Source organism: Octopus sinensis, linkage group LG10 (genome assembly GCF_006345805.1).
Source record: "Octopus sinensis linkage group LG10, ASM634580v1, whole genome shotgun sequence".
Taxonomy (NCBI): domain Eukaryota; kingdom Metazoa; phylum Mollusca; class Cephalopoda; order Octopoda; family Octopodidae; genus Octopus; species Octopus sinensis.
The window spans coordinates 67,727,046-67,749,130 of record NC_043006.1 but is presented as its reverse complement, the minus strand read 5'-3'; the positions used below and the strand labels follow the sequence as shown (position 1 = coordinate 67,749,130).

Genomic DNA, 22,085 nt, shown 5'->3' with positions numbered 1-22,085 from the left:
GTGCATAAATAATATCTTTTTTTATCAACACCAGATGAATAAAGGACAAAGGTGACCTCAGTCGAATTTGAACTCAGAAATGCAGTAGCATGCTATTTTTTTTTTAATTACTCAATGAAAGGAAGAAAGGTCAGAGCCTGGAACCTTCTCTATGGCGTCAGAAATTGGTGCAAGGACGCTGTACTTTGAGAACCTGGCCTGAAAGCTTGCGACATAGAGGTCTCTGTTAAAGGTACAGAAAGGGGCAGGAGATGGTCATCGCGGGATTAATTTATTTGATCACACAGAAAACAAGAACAATGGTCTTCCACACAGGTACTTCTGAAAGAATTTTGCTCACATGACATTGATCAATCTTAGAGTTATTACAGACGATACCCAGCTAAGATGTTGCCACATGGTGAGATTGAACTCGAGACCATGCATTGTGAAGTGAACTCCTCCTCCTCCAGTACTCTACCAATTCTGCTACCCCACAGCCCGCAATGGCAATAACAAAATAGAACAAAGTCATATATTGGGTTGTCCAGAAAGCTCATGCCAATTTTTAAAGTAAAGAAAAGGGTCAATAAATACTTGCCATTACATTTTTAATCAACCAAATATGAACCATTTTGTTGCTCAATGCATCTCCATCTTTCCTTTAACTTGAAAATACCCTCTTCCCAGAATTGAGGTGGTTTCATGGCAAAGAATTCATTAAGGTATCTTTTTATGTCATCCAAGGAATTGAAATTTTTACCATTAAGACTATTCTGTAGAGACCTGAATAAGTGGAGATCTGAAGGAGCAATATCTGGTGTATATGGAGGGTGGGATAACATATCCCAGCCGAGCTGCAGCAATTTTTGTCAGGTTCCCAAAGCATCAAGTGCCGAAAATGAACTTTCTTATCTTCCATTTTAAAGGGTTACATAATTAACACAGGTTATAGCAACATAAACCTTCTTCCACGAAAAGATAGCTTAAACTGTACTCTAAATGGAGGTGTAGTCAAATCCTATTTTATGGGCTCAACCATGTTCTAAAATAAGTCGAAAGGTAAGCTACTATAAATCGGCACAAACTTTCCGGACAACCCAATATTTCGAGGAAGACAATTTCTAACGGACACAAAACAACAAATTTGTGAGGAGTCACAAGTCATATAAATCTGTACCCTTAACCCTTTTGTTACAATATTTCTGTTGAAATACACTGCTTCCGTTTCAACAAATTTTGAAAATAACAAAGAATTTATTAAGGTAACTTTGTCATTATCAAGCTGGTGTTTGGAAAATAAGAGAACATAAAATTAAGATTGAATGTTTTAATTTAGACCACTTTAAAACAGGGAATCTGCATCATAGAACTATGGGTGGTTTCAGCGGAATTGGTATCAAAATGGTTAATTCTTGATATCAAAATGGTTAATTCTGCTGGCTGAGGACAGCTGACAATTTCCATCCCATCATAAATAAGCTGTGAGTTTTCATCACATAATAGTGATGATAATAATCCTTTCTACTATAGGCACAAGACTTGACATTTTTGGGGAGGGGACCAGTCGATTACATCGACCCCAGTGCCTAACTGGTACTTAATTTATCGACCCCGGCGGCATTTGAACTCATAACGTGATGACAGATGAAATACCGTTAAGCATTTTGCCCGGCATGCTAATGTTTCTGCCAGTTCACCACCTTGATAATAATAATAATAATAATATTAATTGATTTCAAATTTTGGCACAAAGCCAGCAATTTTGGGGGAGGAAATGAGTTGATGTCATCATCCCCAGCACCCAACTAGTACTTATTTCATCAACCCCAAAAGGATGGAAGGCAAAGTTGATCTCAGCAGAATTTGAACTCAAAACGTAAAGATAGATGAAACACCACTAAACACTTTGCCTGGCATGGTAATGCTTCTGCCAGTACACCACCTTAATAATTTTTTCACTTAGGCACAAGGAAAGCAATTTTGAGGGAGGAGGAGGAGCTAGTTGATTATATCAAACCCTGATACTCAAGTACTTTATTTTATTTATCCTGGGAGGATGAAAGGCAAAGTTGACCTCAACAGGGTTTGAACTCAGAACATAAAGAGTTTGACAATCCTCCACTTATGTTAACAATATTAAAGAAAAATAAATTTTTTTCCAACAGTAAAGTTATGAAAAGTTAAATGAGATTTGAACCTGCTTTGCCACACCACCTTCACCATTATACATCCCTTTCTAAATCTTAATCGTAACTTTAATAGCAAGCCAACCAACACCATCCAGTTCTTCTTTCCAGAGTCCAATAGGTTCTTCTTCATCACCCACAACAGAGATTGACACTGTCCCCCAATGATACTAGACCCTCACTGTCTAAAGATACTTGCACTGCTCACACATACACAGGGTAATATATGAAGTGTGAAGTTAAGAAGGACGTCAAGAACATCATAGACACTGGCAGTATATGGCATAGCAGTTACTGAGATTGCAAGAGTGACAAGAACTGGTTGAGAGGTCAAGGGTCAGAATAGAGTTTTACAGAATAGAAAATACTCGTAAACAAAGATTAATACAACTATCTACTACTACTACACACACACACACATGCATGTGTATACTTTCAAAACCAAGTACACAGTCTTGTGTGTATGTGTACTTACACATACATGCACACAGCCATACACAGATCCACAGCTACATATACTACACAGTTTAATCACATGCACAACAATACAATTTGTACGCTACAACATACACTACTATTCAATATACAGACACTAGCACAGTTTACATGCATGCATACACACACACACATATATATATACATACATACATACATACATATATATATAGTGAAGTTTCTTTGTTTATTGTATAGGCACTACACATAAGTGCTCAGATAAAAGACCTGAGACGCCAAGGTATAAAAGAAATGTTAAGGAGAATTTCAGACAGGTTCAACCGTTTATTTATGCATCTATTCTGCCATAGATCAATGCATATCAGTTTTTAAAATACATCAATGTATCAGTTGTTAAAATATTAAAAATTCATGAATACACAAATACATAAAAATCTAATATACATATATAAGTAGATGAGTGTCAATAGGTTAGAACGGTGTTGTAAAAATTATTAAGAATAAAAGTATGCCCTTACAAAAAGGTGAATAAAATAAAGTCTTCCAAAGAGCGAATAAAAAAACATTATGGTGTTGAGGTTGGAATACTTCAAAAACAAATGTAAATAATCTGAGAGAATAAATAATGTTGGTAAGGTAAAATGATGGTAATCCTCTTACAGCTGTTTCAGGGGTACAGTAATCCATAGATTTTAAGGGTTGTTTTCATTCTGAAAATTTGATACTGCCTCCATCAGAGAGTATCTTATTTAGGATTTCACATTTTGTGCTATGCTTTAATATTTTAACAACTGATACATTGATATATTTTAAAGACTGTTATGCATTGATCTATGGCAGAATATATGTATAAATAAATTGTTGAACCTATCTGAAATTCTCCTTAACATTGATATATATATATATATATATATATATATATATATAGGGAGAGTTTACAAAAAAAAAAAAAAAATGACGAAGATAGGTGGTGTACAAAACAAACAGATGTATTAGTACAACTCTCAGGAATAGAAAAAGTCTTTTACGTTTCGAGCCTACGCTCTTCTACAGAAAGGGACACATATACGTGCATGTATGTTTTACACATATAAATATTTATAAATCACTAGTGTTGAAAGACCAAGGAAACATGGAGAGATATGGTGAAAACTTATCAGCATGCTGAACATCATCAAGAAGGTGACAAAGGACTGCAACAAATGGTGGAACTGCTGTGTTAGAGGAAGGAATCCATCTAACCCATGCAAGTGTGGTAAAAATGGACATAAAAATGATGATCCAAATGCATAAGTATCTGAGAGAAAGACTTCCGTAGGTTAGGATTAAAATTAAAATCCCAGAATAATATAAATTCAACTGATATATTCCAGTAGTGAAACTATAGTGGTGGTGGTGATAGTTGAGTAGACCAAGATCAGTCCTGATCCAGCAGAGACCATTCAGTTGTTTACTTAGATGCAGTCTATCTAGGACTATGCTATCTAATGTATTGCGTCTTTGTTTCAGACAGGTGGGGGTGGCATCGGCCACGTTTGGATAGTGCTTTTTATGTGCCACCAGCATGGGGAGTCAGTCAGGTGGCCCTGGCAGTGATCCACACATGAATGAATGGTGCTTATCGCGTGCCACTGGCACTGATAATGGCCACAACTACAATTTCCATTTGATTTTGGTTTACATGACTCAATAGTCTCCTTAAAAAAAAAGGCCGATGGTTCATTAATGCCTCCTTGTATTAGAAATGATGTTACATGTTACTTTGGATTACAAAGCTTCCCTTAAAGATTTCGTACAACCAGTTTAGTATGTTTGACCATAACGGATTTCATCAGCATTGCTTCAATGTCTACTTTCTCATCTTTGCATGGATTTGGATTCATTGAGGTAGATTTCTACAGCTGAATGCTTTTCCTGTTGCCAACCCATACCAGTTTCCAAGCAAGGTAAAATTTTCGCCCAGTCCAGACATGTTTTAGCAGAAGATAACTAACAAAGGACAGCCACTTACATGACTGCTATTTGTTATAACAAAAATATCATGTGATGTCAAGACGCAACACATTAGTTTCTTTTAAGATTCCAACTCTCAAATGTACCAATAAGGCTTTGGTCAACCTGAAAGGCAGCAAGCTGGCAGAAACGTTAGCACACCGGGCAAAATGCTTAGCAGTATTTTGTCTGTCTTTACATTCTGAGTTCAAATTCTGCCAAGGTGAACTTTGCCTTTCATCCTTTCGGGGTCGATAAATTAAGTACCAGTTGCATACTGGGATTGATCTAATTGACTGGCCCCCTCCCCTAAAATTTCAGGCTTTGTGCTTAGAGTAGAAAAGAAAACCTGGGGCGAGAGTAAAAGACATTTTCTTAAGGTAGTGTGCAGTGAGATTGGACCTGAAACCACCTGGTTGTGAAGAAAACCTCTTAGCCAAAGGTCCATGCATACAGACTACTGTATTTGAATTTGGCACTGGCATGACATTCTACATGTAGTCAAGGTACTTAACTCTCAAGAGCCCAGTTCAATTAGCAGTAAGTAGTATTATGTAGAACACTTTATTACAGTATTGTGTTCATAGCTAGGGGAAGAATGGTAGAGGCAGTCCGCCCCATGTGGCACTGTTGAGTCTGCTGTAGGCAATAAGTATTTTTTATGGGATTCAGGGGCGGCAAACGGAAGGGCCATCCCAGGTGGCACACACTCTAGATATGTTAGTGTACTTAACTGTCAGCAGTACAATCCACCTGTAGGAGCAACAGTGTAGTAGAACTCATTGCACCGAGAAATTTGATTACAAATATACAAAGCAAAGAGAGAAAACACAGACACAGAGCAATGTTTACACACAAGCACACACCGTAATGTGACTACATATACACAGTAATGCAAACTTGTGTGAACACAGACATACACACATCCATCCATTTAATATGCAGAGAGTCATACTGGTATGAGCACTACACTGGCACACACACAAAATCTGTACTTCCATTATGTTCAGTATACATCATCTCTTCATAGATATATACACAAGAGAGATACACCAACAGGCACTTATGAGAGAGAGAAAAACAGATATAAGATAACAGCAAAGGAGAAATATATATATAGTTGGCGTTAGGAAGGGCATCCAGCCGTAGAAACACTGCCAGATTTGACTGGGCCTGATGAAGCCTTCTGGCTTCACAGACCCCAGTAGAACCGTCCAACCCATGCTAGCATGGAAAACGGATGCTAAACGATGATGATGATGATGATGATATATATATATGTGTGTGTGTGTGTGTGTGTGTGTGTGTGTGTGTGTGTGTGTGTGTGTGTGTGTGTGTGTGTGTATAAAAGCTAAAATAAAATAAAATTTGAATATTGAACTGTATGTCTTTATATGTAAGCATGTGTATGTGCTTGTGCATGCAACTGTGTATGTGTATATCAGCATCATTTCACATCAGCTTTCCATGCTGGCATGGGTTGGACAGGTCATCATGTATTCAGTGGTACTGCTCACCCAGGTGGGTTGAGAACATCATCTTACTTGCATTTTTCAATGGTTTCTATGACTGGATGTCCTTTCTAATACCAACTACTTCATAGAGTGCACCAGTGCTTTTTTTTTTTCATATTATCAACACTAGAGAAGTAAAATGTGTTTGACAAAGCTAGATGCCCTTCACAACTGCACAAAGGGGCCAAGTAGTAGAGTTTGTTCAGAAATCATGAGACCCTGGTTTCATTTGCTCTGCATGGAAAATTTGGAAAGTATTTTCTCCTATAACTGCAGGTTGACCAAAACCTTAAAAGTGTCCATTTGATGAACTAGTCATCCAAAAGGCCAGTTTTTACACCTATCAAGTCACATGGATTCTACCTGAAGATTATGTGATTGCATTAAGAGTACAAGTGTCTATGGAATACTCAACCACTAACACTATAGTGAACAGATAATTCCACTGATTGAATGACTGGCACACTTATTTGTTGTAATGCACCCCCACCATTAAATGCTGTAATAACTCATAAGGTGCATTTCTCCTGCAGTTGTCGAACCAGGAATATAGCATCAGTGGTGCTTCTACGTGGCACAAAACCGAACTGCATCTCATCTAAGCAGATTCTCTCCCTAATGAGATAGACTATGACACTTTCCATGACCTTCATCAACTGGATCCAGCAGTGTGATACCCCTGTAGTTAATTCTATCTTAAGCATCACCATTACCCTTGTAGCAGTTGACTATGATGCTGCTATGCCAGTCATTGGGTATGAATCCATCATGAACTACCTGGTTTACAATACGGGTGACTAGGCCATAGCCCACAACACCAGATATTTTAAGCATCTCAGCAGGGATTCCTGATGGGCCAGAGGTTTTTCCTGGCTTCAAACCCTTAATTGCTTTATCTACCAGGAAGCTGTCTATTTGGATAGCTAGTCCTTCTACTAGGTCAACATTTGGCAGGCTCTCCTCCTCTCATTCATTCTCCATGTTCAGCAGTCTTTCATAATGGCTTCTCCAAGCCTCTTTCTTTCCAAAATCATTAAAAGCAAGTAATCCATTATCCATGCGGACACATTTCTCTCAGGTGACATCACAATTTTCTCTCACACACTGTCTTGCAATGCGAAATACTTCAGTTCTTTGGTCCTCACGTCGCTGACACTGGCAAACTTCTTTTCTGCTTCACCCTTGGCTATGTATACCTGCCACCCAGCCTCCCTTTTGGCTACCTGGTACAGTTCCCTGCTACCCCAACCCTTCCAAGGTTGAGAAACACTGCTATATAGGCTCAGAAACTAACAATGCTTACCTCCCCTTAAATCACATGAAGGTCACAAGTATTTTGATAGCCACTTGATCACCAGTGGACAGCCTGCTTCAACATTGTATGACAGTCCAGTATCACATTGACATTATATTTAGAACTGATGTAACCTCCAGTTGTGGAGAGTGATTAACTATCATAAATGATACATGGTTAAGGTTTGTATAACACATGGATATTTGAATTTACAAACAGGCTAAAAGTACTAAATACCAAAGTCGTGTTGTATTTTAATGTTGATCTTTACTAATAGTGGTAACTGAGTAATAAGTCATTTCAGCACATCACTGCAAGTGTGTGTGTGTGTGTGTAAATATGGTATGCATATGTGTGACATTTAGAAACAAGATAATGTGCTGGAAAAAAATTAAGAAGATAACTGTGATATATTGATCAACTTAGGCTAACAACAATAGCAACCACAACAACAGCAACAATCACAATCACAACAGCAATACACTTGCATTGGACAGCCAACATGCATCATCTATGATATTTATACGGCACTCTGTTTCACAAACACACACGCCTACATGTGTGTCTGTGTGACTATAGAAGGTTTTTTTTTCATGGAGTGTTGGAGTGATAGTAAGAGGTTAATAATTAAACTATGATACATGATATGTAGAAGGCAATGTGTGTGTGGGTTGAAAGAGAGAGTGGGGAAAGGGAGAGAGGTTTCAGGAGAGAAAGTGATGAGAGAGAGAGAAAGAAAGATGGAAAGTTGAGTGAGGCAGGTCCAGTGAAAGGTGCTGTATTTAATAGGGTAGTGTTGTACAGCTCTGTCACCAAAATCTAGGAAGATGTGTCGGGGCAAGACGAAGGTTTGGGGCAAGATGAAGGTTTGTGTCAAAACAGGCATTTCTCTATCAAAACCCTTTCTTCTCACCAATCACAGATAGTGAGCCTTCCACTATCATCTCTAGACTCAAGATCAGGAGTAAATGGAAGTTAACCAGACCACAAAGGAAAATCAGAAAATAAACAAATATCACCTAGGGGTCTCTAATAAAATTTTGCTTCATCCACCCATTGAATATTTGCATATGAATAGTTGAAATACATATCTACACAACTGGCCAGTTACCGTTTCCTATTACGAACTTTCAGATTATAACCTTACTGCATACTTTCAACATAATCTGCTTCATTTAATAGCCAAATACACCACATCAAAATCTTTCCTGTCTTTAAAACAGGGACCAAATAAGTGCCTTTCTATACTAATCAAACCTGCCCAATGTGACAACTAAATTTCCCATCAACAAACTATAAAAACTTTGAGCCACACAAGTAACCAGTGAGCGAACCTCTAAACGGCTGTTTCATTTACTCAACATACTAACCAAATCCTTCCTGACCATTTCTCTATATATTTTCCTTCTCTTGTTCTTTCCTGTCTCGCAAGTTACTTGACAACCTCTCTAGTGCTAGTGACATGGGGAAAAAAAAAGCACCCAATACGCACAGTAAAATTGTTAGCATTAGGAAAGGCATCCAGCAGTAGAAATCATGCCAAAGCTGACACTGGAGCTCAATGCAACCCTGTGGCTTGTATGCTGTCAAACTGTCAAATCCATTCCAGTCTGGAAAGCAGACATTAAATGATGATGATAAATGTTACTGCTATGTCACCAAAATCTGGATCATTACTGCCATATCATCAAAGACTAGGCCTGAAGCTTCACCTGTACAGCCTTCCTGGCAATAATGTATTGACTCTCACTACCAACCAAATCTCAGAATTCTTTAGAAAGTGTGAGCCCAGGAGTAGGACTGATGCCTTCATCTAGATGCCTGGTTTCATTTACTCTTTCCTCTTTTACTCCTACTGGTTCAGCAGAATTGAATCTTGGCTAATTTTACCTTTAGGGTCCTTGAAGTACTTCAGCCACATGGTGGGCCAGTGCTAAATGAAATATGGATGATGCCCGGTGCCATGAGATCCACACTATCATATCAGAAACACAAACAGTGGGTTGAAATGGACAACCAATGCAACACCCACCACCACAAAACTAAAAGCAAGAACATCTTTGGCAAGTTGGTTGGTTGGTTAGCTGTTTAGCCCCAGGCTCACCCTGACCTGGTAGAACCATAACCAAGGTGTTCCAGCCAGACCATTCACTTTTGTTTTGTCCCCCCCCCCATTAATGTATCTAGGAGAACATTATGTAAAGTGTCCTTCATGGTAAGTTGTGATTTGAGGAAGACAGCTGTTGTTTCTACTGAACCCACAGATGCTCTCTCTCGTCTCTGGTGTCTATATTTTATGTAAACACACATTCTCTCTACTCCCACCCCACCACCTCCAAATCAACATGGCAGCTATTGTGTTTCTTCCTGGTGGATATAAACTACCATTCGATTCATGTTATTTACAATGTGTCCCTGTCCACTGACTGTGGCATACTATAAATAATAGTAGGTGGTTGGGTGACCCCTTGGGTCGTGTGTAGGCCTTTATGTTTTGTATAGCACGTGTAATCTTTTGTTTCAGTCACTGGACTGTGGCCATGCTGGGGCACCACTTTGACGAATTTAGTTACACAAATTGACCCCAGTACTTATCTTCTGAAGTGTGGTAAATATTCTATTGGTCTCTTTTGCCTAACTGCTAAGCCTTGTGAATGGATTTCGTATACATGAGCTAAAAAAAGCCCACTATGTGTACGTGTGTGCATGTATGTGTGTAACCTTGTCTAGATGTTATGTGATTGTTGTGAATGATGATGATGATGATGATCATCATCATCATACAACCAAGGTTATTCATTTCCACTCTTCTGTGAAAAACATGTCAGGCCATGGGATCTATTACTTTGCTGGGAAACAGGTGAGAGTGGGTAACAGGAAGGACATTCTTTCCAATGTGCTAGCATGCCGCTAACTATAATAATAATAATATACAGATATGTAAAATATTTACATATGCTGAATAGCATATGGGTTTGGGAGTAAAATATTTTCATATCTGTATATTTCAATACATCTCAATGCTTCTAAAAGAGCAAACTTTGTTTACATACATTGTAATAATAATAATAGTTTCAAATTCTGGCACAATGCCAATAATTTCGGAGTGGGAGGGAAGGGGTTCGTTGATTATATCAACCTCAGTGCTCAACTGGTACTTATTTCATTGACCCTGAAAGAACGAAAGGCAAAGTTGACCTTAGTGGAGTTTGAACCCAGAATGTAAAACCAGAAGAAATACCACTCAGCATTTTGTCCAGCAAACTAACAATTCTGCCAGCTCACCACCTTATTATTATTATTATTATTATTATTAATAATAATAATAATAATAATAATAATGATGGTTTCTGATTTAGGCACCAGACCAGTGATTTTAAGAGGAAAGTATTAGCCAACACCACTGAATCCCCAGTACTTGACTAATACTTATTTTATGAACCTTACAGGGATGAAAGACAAAGTTGCCTTCAGCAGGATTTGAACTCAGAGCCAGAACAAATGCTGGAAGATATTTTATCTAATGCTCTACTGATTCAGCCAGGCACAAAATTTAAGAGAAAGACTATAGTCAATTATAATAAACCACATTTCTTAAAAATTGTGATAGAGGTCTTGGTCTCGGGACCACTCATATCTAGAAACTGAGGTTAGGGGTAAGCAAGGGAATGCTCCCTGTAGAAAATCCAGTTCCAAAAAAGGCCTCACGATAGCAAAGGAGAATGGACACCAGCTAGCCCAAAAGTTGGGGTGGGCTACACCTGCCTACCTTGGTTGCTATGGCATTCATGTAGATCCAGCCACCCCAGTTAATGAGGACAAAACCGGATTTAAAACTGGATGATGATACCAGTAATTCACTTGTACTTATTAACTATGGAAGGAAGTAAGACAAAAATCAATCCCAAACAGATGTCAAGTCAAAATACCTAAAATAAATTCTGCAAAGAATTTGTCTGTCACTCCACCAATTCCATTTGATTTCAAAAATATGATTCACATATGCAGACACCAAAGATAAGTAAAATGCCAAATATTTTCTCTCTCATTAGCAAATGATCTAAGAGGCACCACCTCACCAACTGACAACCCTGTCTACACTATATTTTACACATCATCTTATGGGCCTCTTATCTCCTCACCACATGCGAGACACAGTGTTTTGTGGTCAATATACAGACAGAACCCCAGTATTCCTGTTTTGATGCACAAAAAGAAAAAAAAAAGGAGAAAAATATTTTTCTTAAGTACAATTATTACAGAAAACTAATTAACTGTCAGGAACAAATAATAATAATAATAATAACAATAATAATAATATTGTAATAATGTTGAGGAAGAAATACACAAGAACAATGGTGAAGTTACAATCAAGACGATTACAACAATTATAACTACTACTACTACTACCACCATGACCACCACTACTGTTGCTGCTACTACTACTACTACTACAATTATTACTACTGATGTTATTGTTGAAGGGAAATGCTGCTGAGTAGGGATTATGATACAGATAGGAGATGAGACATGAAGAGACAGAGAACAGAGATATGTGTGTGTGTGTGTATATATATATATGTATATATAGTGAGAGTGGTGGGGTTGTCTCTTCTTCATGAATTGGGATGTGTATCTTTCAAATGCGATACATTAGTCACTGGTGCAAAATTATATATCATCATCATCATTTTCCATGCTTAAACGGACCAGACAGAATTTGCCTCTTGTACTTACACCTTATATCTATCATGGCGTCTGATGTGGCTTTTTAAACCAGACAATGTTTTGAAAAGACACCCACATAGATTGCATATCTGATTTGGATCACCAAGAGTTGCAGTAAAGTTCTGATTCTTGTGGATCTTAAAATGTCTTTTGTGGCCTCCATTAGATTTTGCAGACCTTATGGCATACACAGCATATATACACACATATACATAGGTGTGGGTGGGCAGAGGCAGGTATACAGTTGCTTAGCATGAGTGGAATGTTCTTTTCATATCCTAAAAAGGAAATAGAGAAATGCAAAGAACATTCCACTCATATTAACCAATTGTATACCTACTTTTATGCACTTCTGTGTGTGTGTATGTGTGATTGTAAATAAATTTACCTGTGTATGTGTACTAAACATACATCTGACCTCAATGTGTACATAAATGTTCTGGTCAAACCACAGGGCATAGATTCACTTGATTTTTGATGGTTTTTTCTTGTAATGTATCCCCACAATTTACTAAAATTTCCTCAGCTGTCTGCCCTCACTAAACAAGCTTATGATGTTCAAAAGCATTCCAGATGTGACAATCTCATCTTTCATTTTAAAGATAGTACAGGGAGATTTAACATCTATTTTTAGTGGGTTGACTAATTCCATAAAGACTTCCTTGTTGACTGTTACTACATGACAGGTCAATTTTGATTAAGCAGATTTGTGATCAAAAAGCATTCCAACTGCAATGATCTTGTCGTTTCTCAGGCACAATATATCTAGGACTACATTATTCAATGTGTCCTTCCCTTTTTTCAAAGGTGGTAGGATGCACATGATTTCAAGAAAACCTGTTGGCTGTTTCTAGGGTCTCCCATGCTGGCCTGTGGTTGTAGGTAGTTTTAGTTCAGAGAGGGAGGTTCTGACATTCTGTTGGTTATGACGAGGGTTCCAGAAGTGGCTGAGCGCTCCAGACATGCATATCCTTAACATACTTCTCAGGGAGATTCAGTGTGACATGGAATATGACAAGGCTGGCCCTTTCGAATTACAGGTACAGCATGAAATAAAATGTCTTGCTCAAGGACACAACACACCACTAGGAATTGAACTCACCAACTTACAATTGTGAGTCAATTACTCGAACCACTAAGCTACGCATCTTCACCGAGAGGGAGACAGATGCTGGTTAAACAACCTCCTCTTCCTCCTTGACAAGCTTTGCCAAAAAGCTCCATCTGATCTGACCCCAATATTGAAGAGAAGGAACACACACAAACAAACAAGCAAATAGGCAGGAAACCGAGTAATCAAAAGCTACATTCTGCCCGTCCTTCCTGCTTTGGAATATTTTGGCAATATATCAAGCTGTACACTTAGCCATCTACTTTTTGGCTGGTATAGTAGGCCTGACATACCAAAGAATTACCAGCTTATTATGAGTTACCATCATCATCATTATCCTTGCTGGTTGTGGAGTACCTCAACCCCACCCACCAAGCCCATTTTGTGCTGTATTTTCTTTTCGACCAGCGATCTGATTTTGTAATATATGTGTTTCTGAATCGCATATATATATTCTAGTTCACAATATAAACTACCACACCAATTTACAGCAATGGTTATCAACCAGGTTTTTCTTACGGACCCCTTTGATCCCTATTTATACCAGTCATTCAATGTTTAAAAAAATCCTTATGTATTTTTATGATTAAATATTATTAGGCACTATATTCAAAAATTGTTAAAATATTTTGTGTATTGTACAAGTATAACCAATTTATTAGTTACAAATTTTAAAATCTTACATGGACCCCAAGTGAGAACCCCTGATCTATAGCACAGATATTACTGGTGATTCCTGTGATACAAAACAAATATTGTATTCAGTCAGTACTGTAGCAGTTACCAGCATTTCACATGCTAAAAAGCGCTAAAAATATCCATTATTCTTCAATTTACGGATGTTTTAAAAGATATTTATTTATGAATTTTTGCTACAGATTATATTATATAAGCTTTAATAGCTTCTTTGTCACAAAAACTACTTTATAGAGAGCAGCATTCTAATAATGGAGATGACAGGGACTCACACCCTTCTGATATCCACGTTCTGTACATTCCCTAAAATTTGAATAGTTTGAACTATAGTAAATCTGGGGCTCCATATAAAAAACATCACTAGTGACTCCTATGATGTGCAAAGGATATAGCTTGGGGAGTCATCAGTGACTCTCATGGTAGGTGAAGAGTTAATCTTATAGCATGATATCGCTAATTGCCTAAGTTTTCTATCAGTTTATCTGTGAGGCTCAATTTCTTTGGTTCTAATCAAGAATTTTCCTTCTGTTTTCATCAATCTTTTTCCCTGCCACAGGCATCTCTCTCACCACCCCATAGCATGTTTTCTCCCATCCTTCAATCATATCAGTTCAGCTGCTCCCTCTCTCTCTCAACCCTTCACTGTCTTTCACACATAAACATTACACATTCAACAGACCACACACAACTAATTCCTCACCAGCATCCCTAATACATCTTGTGATGATCTTGATATCAAGCCATTACCGTTCTGTCTCAACAGTACACAACCGTCAGATCATACTTGACTCACTTCTCTCCAGCTTCCACAGATCTTAGGGTCTTTCATTGTGTCTTGGGGAGTAGGACACTTCAATTTTACATGCCTCGAGTCAGAAGCAAGTTCTCAGGAATAAGAACCAGGTTATCTAGGCAACCTGCCTATGACAGACTGGCAGCTTATTCAGGGAGGAAGGGAAGGGTACTTAATACCACCAAAACCATAGCTACACACAAGCCCTTATGAAAAGGGAAGTTTCAAGAAATGGGCAGGAGAGCTTCAGTGACATTTTCATTTACCCACTCTCCCAAAACAGATCTGCTGAACTTCTGGCACACAGCAACAGAAAGTGGGGGGAAGGGGACGAGGGTGTCAAAAGTAAAAAAAATTGTCTAGCGCTAGAGCAGAGTTTGTATAGCAGTAGTTCCTACTTACCATTTCCAGAGCAAGTTTGTGGCCCTTTAGTGCCGCGTAGTGTACAGCGTTGTAACCATTGCGGTCCCGTAGACCAGGCTTGGCTTCATATTTCAATAATAGTTCCACAACTCTGTGTGAAGGATTAAAAAATTATCACGGATTAGCTACAAATAGATTCAACTGCCAATAGTTTCAATGCAAAATAACAGCAGACGTTTTTCTAACAAAAAAACAGAAAAGCTTCATTAACAAGAATAGCAGATGTTCTTCAGTGTTACCAATAAAAAATGGTCACTACCAAAACAACAGACACAATGTTCAAATCCCATCAGAGGCTTTGTTACTGTATTTCTGTCTCAAAGTCTAAGAACATTTACATTAGTTTACATACTTCAATATGTATGTAGCTGTATGTCTAATATAGTTGTACATACATACATGTGTCATGTGCATATGTAGCTGTGTGTCTATGGTTTTGTGTTTATGATTTTATGTGCATGTTTAAGTATGTAATTTTACATGTGTATGCAAGTTTTTAAGGTTATGTCTTTATGAACAATTATATATATATATATATATATATATATATACATACGTGGTCTGATCAATAAGTATCCGGACAGTTGACGTAGTAAGGAAGCTAAAGCATGCAGAGTGAAGCCACTTGGCACAGATTGACCCTCAACTCGGCTGTGCATGCGCATTAAGTTTTAACATTCTAGCTCACTTCAGCTGTTTACAGCAGTGCTTGGATGGAAGATGTGTAGTGTGTGATTGTCACATCGACCGTTGAGCAGAGAATCTGCATCAAATTTTGCTCAAAACTTGATGATACCTGCTGAGAGGTGTATGTGAAGTTTGCAAAAGGTTTTCAATTGTTCTTGACACAATCAAGGAGATATTGTGAAACTGAAACCCGAGTGTGTTTTTGGTCAGCTGAAAGCAGTTCTGGCACAAATTTGGCAGATGCACATCCCATACCCAAATCTTCAGTGATAATGGACTGAACTGAGCCATAACTAATCTGCACATCCTCTGTTAACTCACAGATGGTGATTCAACGATTTTTCCTCACAGCTGCATGTACATCTGTGATGTTTTTCTCAGTTCTGCTGGTTGCAGGTCTCCCAGAACGTTCGTCAATATCAACATTTTTCAGCCATCTTGGAAACTGCTTTCAGCTGACCAAAAAGACACTCGGGTTTCAGTTTCACAATATCTCCTTGATTGTGCCAAGAACAATTGAAAACTTTTTGCAAACTTCGCATACACCTCTCAGCAGGTATCATCTGGCTTTCAGCAAATTTGATGCAGACTCTCTGCTCAACTTCCTGTCACGGTCGATGTGACAATCACACACTACACATCTTCTATCCAAGCACTGCTGTAAACAGCGGAAGTGAGCTAGAATATTAAAACTTAATACGCATGCACAGCAGAGTTCAAGGCCAATCTCTGCTGAGCAGTTTCATTCTGTGTGCTTTAGCTTCATTACGATGGCAACAGTCCAGATACTTATTGATCAGACCTCATATATATATATATATGTGTGTGTGTGTAGGGTGGGCCAGATTTCACACAAATAAGTTCAATATGCTACGGAATTGTCAAAGACATGCTTCAATTTTTCTAAAATTGAATAAAATAAATAAAATAATGAGGAATATGCATGTACTTGTACATGATGAACAAAATGAATAATAATAAATAAAATGTTGAATGCCTTAGCATGTGATTTTGGCCCACACTGTATGTGTGTGTGAGAACAAATGAATAAAAATAGCACTTAGCACGTAACAGTTACATATATTTTAGTAACAGTCTGACTGAACTCCACATGACAAAGTATCATGAGTGTGTTGGACATGTCCATGGGTGTGTAGGACGTATCATTGGAAGCTAAGAGCAGACTGTTTCTAGCATCTGATGATAGGGACACGTCCTACACGCACATGAAACTAAGTCATGTGGAGTGGATCAAACGTTATATACATGTGCACAGAGAGAGAGAGAGAGAGAGTGTGAAGGAAACGTACTTGGCATCAACATCAGCAGCAGAAGCAAAATGTAGGGCTGTGCAACCTTGCTTGTCTTGGAGGTTGATATCAACGCCTGCATTAATAAGAGCCATCACACACTGTTGGTGAACATGTGCTGCAGCATAATGGAGAGCCGTCCTGTCAACAGAAAACAAACGATTACATAAAACAGTAACAACAACATACATGTTAAGATATATGTGTAAAAAGGTTGAATTTAGATTTGTGCTTTAATTTGGAGATTTCCCCAAAAAAAGATTTCTAATACCGATTCGTCATATTTTGCTGGTAGCTTACAGGCATAAATTTGTAAATATGAAAATAATACTTGTATATGGTGTTTTGTGAATTTATGGAAAGAAATCCCATAAAAAATGGAGGGAACGTCTCTCAAACCTCTTTCACTTATATTTTCAAACAACCATTACAGCCTTTAGTTTTAGTTAATACCTAATTGGACTCACATCTCTTTTTCTTTTTCATAAGGATAAATATGAACCTCCCTAGATCCTATTCTGCTATTTCCTTTCTCAAGTTCTTTGTAAAAATTTTGCTTATACCTCTTGCACTGAAGAGTATAGTGATATATAATTAATTAAATTTAATTTAATTAATTCTGTTCAACCATGAATTTGCATGAATTACAATTCTCTTATATATTTTAACATCTCCATTTTTAACAAAACTGTTCAGTTTTATAGGATTTCTTTCCATAAATTCACAACACACTATGTTAATATATTACAGATTAGACAATCAGCATGGGCAGTTGATGATTATGAAGTCTAGTAACTGATGGGCGATTGCTGTTAGACACTAAATCACCACTTTAATGTCCGCTTTTCCATGCTTGCATGGATTGGACTGAATTTGTTGAGGCAGGTTTTCTATAGCTGAATGCCCTTTCTGCTCCCAACCCTTACCTTTTTCTAAGTAGAGTATAATTTCCTTATAACCAAACATGTTTTTCATGGAAGAACTGAATCGAACAACATCACTTGTATGATGGTGATGCTTGTTTGCAATCATTATGTCAAGACAAGGGTGCACACACACACACATGCATGTTAATACACACACACAGACACAACAGGCTACTTTCATTTTCTGTCTGCCAAAAACACTAATAAGACTTTGGTCACCTGAGGGTATAGTAGAAGGCACTTCAAGCATAGTGGGACTGATTGGGAAGCAAGCCTTTTGACCACACAACCATGCCTATATATATATCATCATCATCATCATCATCATCATCGTTTAACGTCCGCTTTCCATGCTAGCATGGGTTGGACGGTTCAACTGGGGTCTGGGAAGCCCGAAGGCTGCACCAGGCCAGTCAGATGTGGCAGTGTTTCTACAGCTGGATGCCCTTCCTAACGCCAACCACTCCGAGAGTGTAGTGGGTGATTTTATGTGCCACCGACACAGTGCCAGACGAGGCTGGCAGACGGCCACGCTCGGATGGTGTTTTTTATGTGCCACCGACACAGGTGCCAGACGAGGCTGGCAGACGGCCACGCTCGGATGGTGTTTTTTATGTGCCACCGACACAGGTGCCAGACGAGGCTGGCAGACGGCCACGCTCGGATGGTGTTTTTTATGTGCCACCGACACAGGTGCCAGACGAGGCTGGCAGACGGCCACGCTCGGATGGTGTTTTCTTATGTGTCACCGACACAGGTGCTAGACGAGGCTGGCGGACGGCCACGCTCGGATGGTGTTTGTTACGTGCCCTCAGCACGGAGGCCAGTCATTGCGGTACTGGCTACGGTCACGTTCGGATGGTTTTCTTATGTGCCACCGGCACTGGTACCACAAGGATACAAATTCCATTGATGTTCATCTATTTTGATTTGGTTCGATTTGATTTGATACGATTCGATTCGATTCGATTCTCACTTGCCTCAACATGTCTTCACAAGTGTCACAAGAAGGAAGGTATGCACAGGTGGACTGACTACGTCCCAGGTAGGGGCCATGGATTATGGCTTCACTAGTCTTGCCGGGTCTTCTCACGCACAGCATACTTCCATAGGTCTCGGTCTCTAGTCATTTCCATGGTGAGACCTAACGTCCGAAGGTCGTGCTTCACCACCTCGTCCCAGGTTTTCCTGGGTCTACCTCTTCCACGGGTTCCCTCAACTGCTAGGGATTGGCACTTTCTCACACACCTCTCTTCATCCATTCTCGCCACATGACCATACCAGCGCAATCGTCTCTCTTGCACACAACAACTGATGCTTCTTAGGTACAACATTTCTCTCAAGGTACTAACGCTCTGTCGAGTAAGTACACTGACATTACACATCCATCGGAGCATACTGGCTTCGTTCCTCACGAGCTTACGCATGTCCTCAGCAGTCACGGCCCATGTTTCACTGCCATGTAGCATAGCTGTTCGTACACATGCATCATACAGTCTGCCTTTTACTCTGAGCGAGAGGCCTTTAGTCACCAGCAGAGGTAAGAGCTCCCTAAACTTTGCCCAGGCTATTCTTATTCTAGCAGTTACACTTTCAGCGCACCCACCCCCACTACTGACTTGGTCACCTAGATAGCGGAAACTATCAACTACTTCTAGTTTTTCCCCCCGGAAAGTGACAGAAGTTGTTTTCTGCAGATTTTCGGAGGTCAGTGCTCCAGAGCACCTGCCACATACAAAAACTATCTTCCCAGTTAGCCTACCTTTGACATTGCTGCACCTCTTATGTGTCCATAGCTTACACTGGGTACATCTTATAGAGTTTCTACCTACACCTTTTCTACAGATCGAACAGGGCCATCTTCCTGATGATATTTGTGGGTTTTCTACCTTTCTAATATATATATATATTATATATATATATATATATATATATATATATATATATTCTTTTATTTGTTTCAGTCATTTGACTGCAGCCATGCTGGAGCACTGCTTTTAGTCGTACAAATTGACCCCAGGATTTATTCTTTGTAAGCCTAGTACTTATTTCTATCAGTCTTTTCTGCCAAACTGCTAAGTTACGGGGACATAAACACACCAGCATCAGTTGTCAAGCGATGTTGAGGATACAAACACAGACATACAAACATATACACACACACATTATATATATATATATATATATATATATATATATATAAACATACAATGGACTTCTTCCAGTTTCTGTCTACCAAATCCATTCATAAGGCTTTGGTCAGCCTAAGGCTATAGTAGAAGACACTTGTCCAAGGTGCCACACAGTGGGATTGAACCTGGAACCATGTGGTTGGTAAGCCTATATATATCTATACACACTAATATGTGTATGAGCCTTATGCATATATGAATCAGCAAAAGATGTAAACATTTGAATTTTCCCTACTCTTGTCCACGCCAACAAAAGACCGCTTATCTGGCACTTTTGAACAAAAATACCTTTGTGGTATTTCTTCCGCCCAAGTCACACAGAGACTTCCTTACCACTGTCATCCTAGAAAATACAGTGGACCATGGACTGGCGCATTGGAAACCCATGACGAACGATGTTATTGTTTACAAAATGCAATGTGAATAAGTGTACAGTGAGAGAGAGAAAGAGAGAGAGATTGTGTGTGCATTCTTACCTGCCTTCATTGTCCAAAGTCATTTCATTGGCACCGTATGACAGCAACAACTCAACACAGTCAACATTACTGCAAAGAGAATAGAACAATATGGGGGTGGAGTAAGTGATTTGGTGAGGGTGGAATAGTAGAGGGGGCAGGGCAGAGGGGCAAGTGAGGGTGAAAGAGCAAGGAATTAGGTGCTGTGTAGAAGAGAGACCATTGTAGTTTTAGTCAAGTAAAAACCAGAGAGAGACAGTTTAACCAATAAGCATTAAATATTGGTGGTCAAAATCACATCCACACACCTATACTCACATGCATTCACTTTGGTCACTCCCTGACCACATTTATACCCACTTAGTCACTTGTTGACCACATCCATATCCACCCACACTGGTCACTTCTTGACCACTCACTGACCACACAAATACTCCCCAATTTGGTCACTCACTGATCATACATACCCACACACACCCAGATTTGGTCACTCATTGACCACCTCCACCCACCACTCACTTTGGCTCTCCCTCACTGATCACGCCCATACCCTCCACTTTGGTCACTCATTCACCACATCCATAACCATCCACTTCAGTCACTGATCCCCACCCTCTCATACTTTGGTCACTTACTGACCACACATACCACCTCCACCCAGATTTGGTCATTCATTGACCACCCCCAACGGTTTGGCCACTTGCTGACCACCCCCACCCACTTTGCCCCCTCTCACTGCCCACGCCCCCCACTTTGGTCACTAACCACAAATGCCTACTTCAGTCATTTACTGAGCAGGCACAAACACTCCAGCCACTGACCATTGATCACTTACCCGCTAACAGCAGCAGCATGTAGACAAGTCCGGCCACAATCGTCTGGCATATTGATATCGAAGTCAGCCATATGATTAAACAATTTCTTCACACAGTCCACATAACCATTGAGGGCAGCTACATGTATAGGGACCATACCATTACAGCCAGGCCTGAGTGGACGTCACCGACGGAAAGAAAAAGAGAGAGAAGAGATGAAGTTAGAGACAATAGTATCATCATCATTGTTAATGATGTTAGAATAAACAGTTGATTGGTGGTGGTGGTAGTACTAGCAGTGATATTAACGAGGATTCTTTAATGGCAATAATATTGGATAAAGGTCGTGATAACGATGGTGGTCCCAATGGTAGCAGTAGCAACAAAGGTGGTGGTAGTGGAAGTGATGGTGGGGGTAGTAGTGATGTTGCTTGTGATGGTGATAGTTATGGTGATGGTGATAGTTATGGTGATGGTGGTGGTGATGGTGTTGGTGGGAGTGATGGTGTTGGTGGTAGTGGTGAT

The 22,085-nt window shown here is 39.3% G+C and overlaps 1 protein-coding gene across 4 annotated transcripts in view; it reads right to left on the bottom strand.

Moving 5' to 3' along the window:
- LOC115216830 (serine/threonine-protein phosphatase 6 regulatory ankyrin repeat subunit A) overlaps positions 1–22,085 on the bottom strand; it is a 174,016-nt gene that overhangs the window by 69,727 nt on the left and 82,204 nt on the right. For all 4 annotated transcript variants that reach the window (XM_036506750.1, XM_036506751.1, XM_029786418.2 and 1 more), the window contains exons 10-13: positions 21,581–21,733; positions 20,767–20,835; positions 17,173–17,313; positions 15,155–15,266 (exon numbers count right to left, since the gene is read on the bottom strand). In XM_036506750.1, coding sequence (XP_036362643.1) covers positions 15,155–15,266; positions 17,173–17,313; positions 20,767–20,835; positions 21,581–21,733 — 475 coding nt within the window. The remainder of the gene's footprint in view (positions 1–15,154; positions 15,267–17,172; positions 17,314–20,766; positions 20,836–21,580; positions 21,734–22,085) is intronic.